Source organism: Drosophila serrata, unplaced genomic scaffold (assembly GCF_035046125.1).
Source record: "Drosophila serrata isolate PLE 108 unplaced genomic scaffold, ASM3504612v1 contig_302, whole genome shotgun sequence".
Taxonomy (NCBI): Eukaryota; Metazoa; Arthropoda; class Insecta; order Diptera; family Drosophilidae; genus Drosophila; species Drosophila serrata.
The window spans coordinates 893,242-905,523 of NW_028257200.1; the positions used below are offsets into that span (position 1 = coordinate 893,242).

General features: G+C 42.6%; 1 protein-coding gene across 2 annotated transcripts in view; it reads left to right on the forward strand.

The window, feature by feature from the left end:
* The window catches only part of DIP-theta (Dpr-interacting protein theta), a 61,108-nt gene that overhangs the window by 44,030 nt on the left and 4,796 nt on the right, over positions 1–12,282 (forward strand). Inside the window, exons 5-12 of one of the 2 annotated variants that reach the window (XM_086837233.1) lie at positions 439–584; positions 800–861; positions 5,224–5,382; positions 6,516–6,644; positions 7,456–7,590; positions 8,907–9,056; positions 9,710–9,796; positions 9,864–10,136. In XM_086837233.1, coding sequence (XP_086693359.1) covers positions 439–584; positions 800–861; positions 5,224–5,382; positions 6,516–6,644; positions 7,456–7,590; positions 8,907–9,056; positions 9,710–9,796; positions 9,864–10,136 — 1,141 coding nt within the window. Of the gene's footprint in view, positions 1–438; positions 585–799; positions 862–5,223; positions 5,383–6,515; positions 6,645–7,455; positions 7,591–8,906; positions 9,057–9,709; positions 10,137–12,282 lie in introns of both variants that reach the window. The other variant, XM_086837231.1, reaches the window with a different exon arrangement.

Genomic DNA, 12,282 nt, shown 5'->3' on the forward strand with positions numbered 1-12,282 from the left:
GAACCTGGCACAAAAGTTGCATTGGCACCTGCAGTTGCTTTGAACTATATTTCATAATACCCCCGATGACAAAGGCGCCTCGTGGAAAGGTCTTTGCCAACCCGAGTATTAGGAATATGGAACAAAATGGAAATCAATTTAACCAGAGTCCCTCGGGTCTGGCCCAGTTTCCACACTTTTCTACCATTTTTCACCATTTTCCACTATTTTTCCATCGGTTAGGCGCATTATCCAAGTGCTCGCTCTTCACCGAAGCGGCGACAGTTTCCCCCCGCTCACCGAGCCTCTCCTGGGCGTAATAAATGAGCTCCGGCCACGCCACTGGGGCATTAGCATGGTGAAGAGGAAATCGCTGAACGTTTTAGTTTTACAACTCAAATCTAGCCAAATATAAACTGCTTCGTTTACTCCACTATACACTCTCTCTCGTTCGGCTAGATTGCGTGGCTACGTGTCGATACACAGACCATTTTAACGATACAAAATCACGTCATAACCAAAAATCATCGCATGAGCATAACTCACGCCGAGAAACGTGCCTGGATATTGCGTATACGTGATGTAAAGGAGTCGGACAAAGGCTGGTATGTATACCCACTATCCAGATGCATATTCACATTTGCCTTTCAGCTTATCTACCTGTCGGCTGTCGAAGGATTGAAGTGTACTTTAATTGCCTCTCCGTTCGGTTCTCGGGGCTAACAAATATTTATGTCCTGCCTATACAGCACAGCCCCAGGCCCCAAGTCATAAGGCTCAAACCTGTCTAATATACATATCTCTTTCGCATCGTTGTCAGGTACATGTGCCAAATAAACACGGATCCCATGAAGAGTCAGGTCGGTTACCTGGACGTTGTCGGTGAGTATTCGAATCCACTTTACGATTGCGTAATGCCCACAAACTCAACACTCGCTCCCCCACATACACACGCAGTCGGGGAAAACACTCGTAAAAAATGTTCGAGCCGCAGGTGTGCCCTCTTATTTTTATTTATTTGCTAAACAATAAATTCTACAACTAAATCAAAGCTCAGTTTTAAGAGAGTAGCCATAGTAAAACAAATATGAAAGTTAGTTAATATCCTTTTCTGTACTAAATTAATCTAAGATAGAGTAGGAGTGTTATATCCCCATATAACACAGTAGTAATAATAAATAGTGCTAAAACATTTCTCCCACTGCAGGCTTACGCAATAAAATTGATGTATGTTACTCAGGGGGGGCGGCAAACTCAAATGAATTGTAATTTGTCTTGAGTGGCTCCCCGAACACCATCCGTACTGGGAGCCAGAACAAAGTTGCTGTTGATAGTTTTTCAAACTGCACTAATTGCTCGGCCAAGTGGCGATTGGAATGCAGAAACTGGGTTAGACTGCCGACCAGTAACTGGCGCACAAACTTCTAACTGCTCTCGATTGGGTCTAATTGCGAGGAGGCGACGAGAAGGATATTCGGCTTAAGGCGGACTCCATGGCGACGGGCATTCGTTGGGAATTTTTCACTTAGCCAACACATTAGTTGGGGGCCACAGAATAGCGGAGAGCGAAAGGTAATGAAACAATTTACATGCTACGTGCACCTGTCCCAGCTTGTCCTATGGTCTCGTCCATGTCCTGGCGTTAATTATTCAGACGGCGTAGACTTCGGAGCGGCACCGAAAAACCTCAGAGCAGACAAGACAGGACAGGACACGGCACCGGGGTGCGGGCGGTCCTTGCCCCTTCCGCTGGCGAATTTAAAATGAATATGCCGCCCCGTTTCGGAGCTGAGGTTTCGGGTCTCGTTTCCGGTTGCCTCGCACCATCCGCATAAGTAACCACTCTGGTTGATTGTGTTTTCATTGATGTTGAAATTCATTAAGGACCCCCAGGCCGACCGCCCCGATTATACACTGGGCGAAACGAGGGCGAGACGGTTGCCTGTTGATTGCTTTCGCCCAGCCATGTAAATGCTTCACACCCAACCGCACTAAGTCCCATAAGCAAAATGGCAAGCCGCTTTAAATCAGCGCGGCTTTTCCAGCTGCCGCTGACAAAGTGCGCGATTTCGTGGTATATACTTTTCATCGCGACCCTGCCAAGCCACCATCCACCGCCCACCACCCACAGCCCGTCGTCCTTTAGCCCGAGCGATGGCAACCAACTATTATTGTTGTCGTCGCTGTAGTTGTATTTGCCACACCGCGAAATAAGCAAATAGTCGGCAACGCGGAAACATTTAAGTTAGATATGTGTGCGTGATTGTATTTTTATCACGAAATTCACGAAGATTAAGATAAACTCACATTATTTAGTAAAATAAAATAACTTAAAGCTTTAATAAAGTACTTAAATTTTACAATTGTTATTCAAGGTTAAAAAATTACGTATACGACACAAGCTCTGATTATATTACAAAACAATGTGTTATCTTATTTTGAAAACCTTGACAAAGTAAACTAGTTTACTTTAAGATCACTTAAATTATAATGCATAATTTATTTAATTTTATTTAATTAAAATATTTTTCTATAATTTAATATGCTTTGTCACTTGTTCTTCTCTAATCTAGAACTAGGTAGGTAAGCCAGTAAGGATACAATAAAAAGGAGTGAGCTGGGGAAACCAACATTGACATAGGTTAGGGAAACGGAGAAGAGGCAAGTTTCTAATCAGCTTTAGGCGGTTAGTTTCTTATCCAATCACAATATTTTATCAGATACGAAATAATATATGTACATAGCTATTAGCAGCAGTATATACATAGTTGTTTGCATAAAGTTAAAGAATAAAGCTGGTGAATTATGCAGACCGTATAAATTAGTATAATGCAATGGAAAATAAAGCTAATCAGTTTTGTAATTCTATAAAATAACTCAATAATTCTATCTTAGTTATAACAACTTAACACTACATTACAGTTAAATAATTACTTTTGTTAAGCTATTTTCAAAGTGTACAAAATATATTCTTTAACTACTCAATTAAAACTAAAATGGTAACAGCTACCTAGGAAAATTTACATATATATAAAAATATTTAATAACATAAATTCCTACCTCTGAATTTGCTTCCATTTAATTCCTTGAGCTGCACTCGCCAACAAAATCAATCAGCAAATCCTTCGTCAGGTGACTGCAATTTTGACACTTTGGCTCTCTAGGACCAGAGAGTAAAATCCGACTAAAATGTTTTTTGCAAAAAAAAAGGAGAAATAAATTCCCAAAAAAAATACTGACCGAGCTGAAATAAATTGTGAGCATATTTTCGGTTGACATTGCCGAATTTGCCTCGTATTTTCATCGTTAAAGTTTTGTTGGCTTGTTTTGCCTTGTTTGACGGTCGGTTTGTTGTTCCTGGGGGCGATGATTGTTTTTATTTAACCGAAAGTGTATATATATGCATGTGGCTGCGTGGGGAAGCCAGTCAGGCATTGAATATTTTATAAAGAGCAATATGTTTCTCGGTGGCGTTTTGGCCATGGTTAAATGGGCCTAGGCTGACCTAAGCCGTGAGGTTTTCCAGCCAGTCCCGTGAGCTGGATTGTTTTGAAAAGAGCTTTCAAAAATAGAAAATACAAATAAAGAAATGAGAAAAATAACATATGAAAAAATATACATATAATATTTGAGGAATATTTGAAATGCGATTGAGGTCTTTTCCGATAGATGGATAGCGGCAGCTTTACGAGGGATTTTCTTCTCAAAAGCACTTTAAATTTCAAATTGATTCATTGTTTTGACGCTTTAAGTTTCGGTGGCTATCCGATAATCCCGAAATCAGTCGAAATCCTATCAGCCATTGCCGCCATCTCAATCCAATTGAAATTAATTTCTGCGTCGCCAATTTAATCACACATCATTTCACCTGATTTCATAACTTATCAGCTCCCGCTGCGCACAATGACGGCGGCTGAGAAAAGAAATTGCCAGACCACGCCCACCCAGTGGGCGCCCCCCTCTTGGCCCCTTGTGCGACATGAGACGGGCCATTAAGGGAAAAGTCAACACGGGAAAAGCGGCTGGAGCGAAGCCTACTTTCCACGTTCAATTTGGGGCGGGGAGAGGTCAAAGTACATTTTGTAAAACATGCACATCATTGTTGGCATGAAGACTTTGAAGTCGCATTGTATGTGAGTCATAACTTGGCTTTTGGGCGGCTGTCCTGTTAAATGGAAGGAGCTGGCAAGGCAGTCAAGGCAATCAAAGGCAATAAAAGGAAAATCGAGTGCCTCCTAATAGAGGGAAACATTCCCGGAACTAATTGGATTTCTTGAAAAGGTGCCGAGAAAAATGTTTCGTTTGAAACTGAGAGTTTTCGTTTGTTTTTTTCCTTTTGCTAAAAATGTTTCTATATTTTCAGCATGAATAAAAACAGACGAAATATGACTGTCTAGTGAAGTTGGCTTGACTTTTAAGTTCTTTGTTTTTTCTTATTGATATTTATTAAAACTTTACTCGGACTTTAAGTATTGTTTATGTTTCTAAATTAAGAAAATATTAACTAAAGTCACTTATTTAACTTTATTCTTCTTTCCTTGAAATGTAATTACTCATAACTACATGTCATTTACAGACTACTTTATCCTTTGGCTTTAATAACTAAATGTTTTCCGTAATTAAATGTTGTTTTTGCCCGCAACATGCTGGCTCCCACAGCGTGCCCTCATTCATAATGTGACACTAGCTTTATATCCCGTACTCTCATTTTATTTTTTGGCAACCGAGCGATTTGCCAGGCGTAAAATTATAATTAAGTGTAAAGACAGGCGGGCAAGAGTTGCACACAGACACAAAGCGCTTTAGCTTTTCTCTGGCCAAATGCCAAAATTTGCTAAATTCGTTGAGCTACCTGTCCGTCTGCCATGGCAGGAAAAGGGGAATGGGAATTTATTTAATTGTGGCTTCTTTCTGAATGGGAATACAAGTTTACAGAAAAATTGCAATCCTTGACAACACTTTGTGCCCAACACAGTCTTGAAGAGCTTAATGAAAATGTCTCAATTAAATCCATCTCTTTCATGCAACCCACTTCATCATCAACAACAACAACTGCTGCTGTTGCACCTGTAACTGGCACTGGAAACTCCCACCTGTCTGACACCTGGCCAACGGTTCGCGCAAACAATTTGTTCGCCGGCCCACACGGCGTATGAATAATATGTTGCCCTGGAACTGGGAACTGTGGAACTCGGTATCGGTGTCTCCGCACACCACGTTGGCGCACGTGTTTGGAACACATAGTGCCCCCCGACATACTGGACTATCCGACCAGCACCGATATGGTAATACGTGAGGGCTCCAACGTAACCCTCAAGTGTGCCGCGACGGGTTCCCCAACACCGACGATAACCTGGCGCCGCGAAGGTGGCGAACTGATACCGCTGCCCAACGGAGCCGAGGGTGAGTGCGTGCCCGTTGAGCATTAAATTTCATTACAAAACATTTTAAAGTTACTTCCACTTCCACTTCGGCCGCAATTAAGTCGAGCCTGAGTGTTGTGTGTGATGCGCTCGAGTAATAGCAAATCCAAACCCAGCAATTTGCTCTATTAGGGTTACTCTGGCGTGCAAATGGCTGAACGGTTTTTGAGTGGAATGTGTGTTGGGCTAATCGACCACCAAAGTGGGTTATACTGCATCCTGTAATCAGGATAAGATAAAAAAGAACATCGCCTGAAAATCACACAGGGTTTGATTCCACCGGCAGAGCTATTGGATTGCGAAATTTATTTTCGGCTGAATACTATACATATGTTATATATACATAATAGTAGATGGTGCCGTGGATGGAATGCCAAACGAGTTTGCATGCAATATGAGTACGGCAAAAGAAGGCAGACATGCGGAATATGTGAGATTCGAAATTACCAGCGCTGCACAGGCATTGTCAGGGGAGTTGCTGCCACCGATGAAGGCTGGGAGTGCACTGAGCGAAAAATAATGTAGCCAAAAGTTTGAATTTTCAGCAATATATAAGTTCAAGATATAATTAATTGATTAATGGTGAAAAGAGTATAATATTTGATATTAATATATCGACTTTTCATAACTTTATCAAAAGAGTACTTAGTGTAATTAAATTTTATAGTTTCATGTCAACACTGCGTATGAGTGATATATGTCACAACTCATAGCGCCTACCAGTATTCCTAAATTTTCCAATGAGTTTTTCCCTCTATTTATTCCCATATTTTCCTGAGTTATCTTAGTCTAATTTCTCTCACTGCCCGCATAGAGTTTTTCCAAGTTGCATATATGCAATGAGAGCGACATGATTAGCTGCAGGAGCAACTTGACTTTGCAGAGTGTGTGTAAGAGCATTCTTCCTACTGGGCTGAGGTAGAGTCACTTGAATCTGAATCTGCATCTGAATCCAAATCTGAATGTGAATGTGAATGTGAATGTGAAAATGAAGTCGGATATGGCGACGACATTCTGGCTTATAAGCAGGATGTGAGAAGCGATTGCTGATTTTGATTTTGATTTAACCCATCGGTGACTTCGGTATTAATCGTATCCCATTGCTTTTCACAGCCGTCGCCTACAATGGATCCTTCCTGACCATCGCCAAAGTGAACCGTCTGAATATGGGCGCCTATCTCTGCATAGCCTCCAATGGCATTCCGCCAACAGTCAGCAAGCGTGTGATGCTCATTGTGCACTGTGAGTATTTTTTTGGGGGCTGGGCGGGTCCCATCAATTTTAGCATATTTAAATATTTATAGTTCTGCGCCAGAGCACCGCATGGTGCAAGGGAGCCAGGTGCCAGGAGCCAGGAGCAGGAGCAGAATGCTCCGCTCCAGACGAAACCACAGACAGAGTCACAGACTGCCATTGCGACGCACACAAAGCGCCACTCGAAATCTTGCCAGGCTAAATATGCCCTGCATTTCAATTTTCCCAGGGCGACCCCTTGGGGAGTGGGGTGCCGGAAAATGCTGTACACTTTTAGGTGCCATGCATAAAGCAAATAATTAAGTGTGTGCTCAGCACCCGACCCCCGGCAGCTAGTTAGCATTTTTAGAGCACTTTGCCCTGGCTCCCTCTCTGTCTTCCTAATTAAATAAAAATGAGAATGGCTCAACAATTTGCTGGGTAACTTCATGGCACATGTTTGAGCTAAAGTTTTGCCTTCGATTCCAACCGCAATTCGGTTTGGATCGGTTTCAGCTTCACTGCCAAAGCATTTTTTGTGGCTTTCGTATATAAAATTAAAAAGCAATTAATTCGAAACAATAAATGGCAACCGCAGCGAATTGCCAAGCGGCAGCATAAAGCACTAGAAAAACAACAATAACAATAACGGATGGAATTTCTATCGATAAATGGGAATTCTTTGTTACCCACATTCCCCCGGATCACCTGAACATTCCACACCTGACACAACACACATTCTAGCCTGTGTACCCTCTACATTTTTCATTGCTGCCACTGACTGACGCCCGGGTTGTGGCATTTTACTGCTGTTTTACAGTTCCACCCATGATTTGGATACAGAATCAATTAGTTGGCGCCGCCCTCTCGCAAAACATAACTCTGGAATGCCAGTCGGAGGCGTATCCCAAGTCCATCAACTATTGGATGAAGAACGACACGATTATAGTGCCAGGTGAGTGTGGATATACCAACATTTTTACTATTTTAAATAAATTGGGAAAGTGTCTTAGGATGTGAGAGTTTATTAACAAATTTAAAGCCAGAAACTGACTTTATGAAGGACCTGTTACTACTCTCTTGAGTTCGCTCTTAATTTTCCTAGTTTAATTTCATTAGTGTCCGGTTTCCTTTGCCAATATATTTCCGAAAGGCCTCAAACGATGGCTGTGTCCATCTCCTCACTCGACCTCTTCAATCTCCCACTCATCTTCACTGAGAAATGGACTGAACGCGATGACAAAAAGTGCTGCAGAGCACAAGTGAAAAAGCGATGAAAAAGGAATAAACATTCAGTGGAACACTCGAATCCGCGGTGGTAGAATAACTGCGGCGGCAGGACTCTTCACTACACTCCACTACACTCCACTCCACTTAACCCCATGCCACGGCGTTGGACAGGAAGCGCCATCGTCATCGGCACAGGGGTCAACGGTGGCAAAAAAAAGTCCGTTTTCCCAGTTATTTTTCATGTTGTTTTTTGCCAGGCGGAGAAAATGGAAAAAACTGATTGAAAATGACCTCAAGTCAGTAGCAGTTGCCGGGATCTGTCCGGCAGCCGCTGCTTTTTAATGGAGTTTTCTGCTTTAGTTTTGAGCGAGTCCAAGGATTTCCCATAACCACAAAAAAGGAAAAACGTTACTGTCCAACCAAAAGACTCTTTATTGGTAGGAAAACCATGGACTCTGTCCAGCCTACGTTAGAGCTAAGCCAGCAAGTGCGCCCCTCTGTTTCGCCCCCGAAACTCAATTATTTCTAATCAAGACCAGGACCTAGATCTCTATCTCCGTTTGGGCCATCACAATGGCATTCTGCTGGGGTAATCAGTCGCTTAACCGGCATGCATAACAATTACCGAACCTGGACGAAATGTAATGCTCGGCTTAGTGCTACTAAATCTAACCGACATCAAACGTAAATCAAAACCTGCATGACAAACAAAAACAGGACACTCGTTCCCCCTTCCGAGACCGAGAATAGAGACTTGTTTTTGTATAAATTAAAACGAACCATTTGACAGGGGGCAGCCGGGGTTAGAAAATCCTTCCCCACTCCCTTCTCCTCAGTCAGGACAAACTTGGGTCGGCTCCAGTTGGATTCATCCGATCCGAGAGCCGTGCTGAGCTGACTTGGGCGAATGCAAAAGTTCTTTCTCAGTTAAATTACTTTGACAAGAAGCTACAGAAAATAAGTGGGACCAGGACCTGGCCCGGAAAAGGGGTATAAGTTCGAAGCTGTGGCCGGGATAATGGAGCCTTTTTCTCCTTTCAGGTGAGCGCTTTGTGCCGGAAACCTTTGAGTCGGGCTACAAAATAACCATGCGCCTGACCATATGCGACGTCGACCTGCAGGACTTTGGAGCCTATCGCTGTGTGGCCAAGAACTCCCTGGGCGACACCGATGGCGCGATCAAACTGTATCGTAAGTATTGGCATAAGTTAACAATGGCCGAATGAATGAATGCCACAACAGTTCCATACGATGGCTATAACCGTAACTGTAACCATAAGCCAGAGAAACAATGGCCATAAGTCAGGGCAGCCCTTGGCAATTAGGCGCAAACTATTTGCCCGGCTCGGGCTTTTAATTAATTTAAGTCAATGACTCCGCGTGGGCCGACAGCAATGTCGAGTGTGTCTGTGCGTGTGTTTGCCTCGATAAATACCCAAGACAAAGGGTCAGTCGGGGGTCGAAGGTGACCAGACCGAGTCCACTGTCAGTGATTGATTTACGAGAAGCAAGAGCAGGTTAATGCCAGGCCTAAGCCAACATGCTGAGAGAAATTTCAGTAAAATCTGTAAAACGAGGGTAATATTTAATACAAGTATTGTTGAATCAATGGCAAAAGTTTCAAAGAAATTTCTTAAAAATAAAGGAACTTAGTTCTCAAAGAATAAAATAAAATAATATAAAATATCAAGGCTCTATATATACTCTATAATACTATATTTTACGTTCTGTGTATTTTGTGGTCCAACAGTCCTTGGCTTATGAACAGTACATATTCCATTATCAATACTGGACATTTAACTATGTATTAAACACGAATCAACCAATGCATTTTCCCTCCCTAGACATTCCCCAAACCACCACGATGACAACAATGGCTCCTACAGTATCTATCAACACAGTGCCCGTGGTTCTGGTGAAGTACAATAAAGGTAAGGCCTTGGCTCTTACCCACATTAACCATCGAATCCTTTCACATCTTCTACCCCTCGCTTTTAGAACAACGCTACAACAGTGGCAGCAACCAGAACCAAAACTCCAACGGAAATCCTTACAACTTCAATCCCGGCAACAGTCAACAGAACTCGAAGTCGCAGCGCAACAAGGGCAATGGCAAGGGCTCGGACCAGGCATCCTCCGGACTGAACAATGTCTATGTGGGAGCCACCTCGAGTCTGTGGAACTCACAGGATCACTACTCGTCCTCCTCGTCCCGGGATCATCACCAGCAGCAGCAGCAACAACACCACCAGCAGCAGCAACAGCACCACGGTGAGTAGGGGAATTCTCTGGGGGATTGACTGTTTTGCTGGCCCCTAAAGCCAGTTGAAGGCCAGCCGATTGATGGGGAATCCTTTCCTCCCCCTCTCCGGCGACATTGTAGCATACCATAAATATTTCGCCATTTATTTTATGTTTATGACAAATCATAACGACTTTAGCTGCTTGGCTTAAGGGTCTTTGGCATGTCGTTGTCGGCACTTGTTAGATATAGATACTTTTGGCTCAAGCTGCGAGGAAAGCAACTTTTGGTTTTATGGAGAGGATTGACTAGACGGTTACCTTGGAAAATAATAATAAAATACGTAGACCGGGAAACTTTCGGAAAACTTTTCCTAAAGACATTTACTTAACTTACTGAATACTTGTATTTATCCTGCAAAAGGATTACGATTGATTCAATTGAAGAGAACTACCGATAGCCCAGCATACCCTTTCTGGTGTTCCGAGAGTGTATAAATATTTGGCCAAAACATATGAAAGTATCTTTGAGTATCCCTCGTCCGTTTGTCTGTGAGTCCGCCTCTTTTTGTCGCGTTGCCAGTGATAATATGACTTTCTAGCATGCAAGGGGAACCACTCCTTTTGGCCAGTTGCTGAGTTGACAATGTGTCCCCCATAATGTGCTGCTAATGCGGACCATCGTAATGTACAATCATCATAAATAATAAAGGGCTTTCGCCATTATTTTTGGCCGAAAGCAATCGTATAGCTGGAGGTGGCAATGAAACTATCGAACTTGAAGGTTAAAGCACAAGACCAAAGTCTCCCCCTGGAGCAGCTGGCAATCGATGAGCGTAAAGTCTTGCACATCCTTCCCGATTTCCCGCATGTCTCGGATCACACAATTGGCGACAGTGCTCCCGGTTTCCTCTGCTCTATTCTATTTTTTCTTTCTTTTTCTGTCGTTAGTTTGCTGCTATCCTTGCTGCTGCTTCGGCAAGGACGAATGGATAAAACTTTACAGGCCCTTTGCTGCGAAGTGGAAATTTTCTGCATACGCGCTTGACTAAAAAATAAAATGCACTCGACAAAATCAAATCGAACAAATTGAATATGAGGGGAGGGTGGGGTGGGGTGGGAAGGCGTTGTGCTCGGAAAAGCGCAATATAAAAATAGCAGACAAATTGCACACGAGGCGTCAAGGCGATAGAGCTCTGCCCCATCTCTGACTCCTGCCTAGACTTATCCCCGCCATCTGAAGCAATTTTTTGGCAACGCAAGCGAAATGTGGCATCCCCCGCAGGATGGCCATTCGTAAGCTACCAAAGGGGTGGCAGGATGGCAGGGTGGCAGGATGGTGTAGTAGTAAATGGGGCTCTTGGCTGCGGGTGCTACAATGACGACAACTTTCAAGCGTTGCATGCAACGTCGTAAGCGCTGCGTTTACAGTTAGATTTATTACCTGCTAGATGTTGCACATATCGTGCCAGGCACCGTGTGTGTGTGTGTTGTGTGTTTGCTCCCCTTTTCCCCTCCCTCAGGGGGGTAGCTGCCACTAGGTGTGGGTGTGGCTTGTTCGCTTATCGTTGCCGGGTTTTGCATATGTCGCGACTGTTTTTGCCCCCGGCCCGCTGACACTTTAAGGCGTAACAAGCCAGCTACAAGCCAAGTTTCATGACCAAAGCCCTGTTTTTCCAGTTACCAAGGGACGCATATGAAATGGCATTGTGTCTTCCTTAACTACAACTACACGTCATGCAATTAAAATTGGGTTAAGCGAAAGTGATGCTATCATAAGGAAGTAAACATATTTTATGAACTTGATTTCATTTTGGATTACTACCTAATTTTGTAAGTGTACAGAGACTGTTCAGCATGAAAAATATGATTAATTAGAAAGCTAATTTCGGAAAGTTTATACACCATGCGGTTTAAAATTGAAAAAAACTCTCTTTATATATCATATACCTTCTTATTTTCACAATAGAAGAATGTATACAAAAATAATATATATATATTATAGAACTTAAATCTTAATAAGTTTATTTCCTATTCGAAACAATTAACATTTTCATTAACTCTAATGCCTCGTTATTTAAAATATGTTTACGTTTCATTAATTCTGGTTTCAATCAATTTAATAGTTCATATTATTGATATTTATCTTTTGCATATTTAATGTCTCAGTTATTTC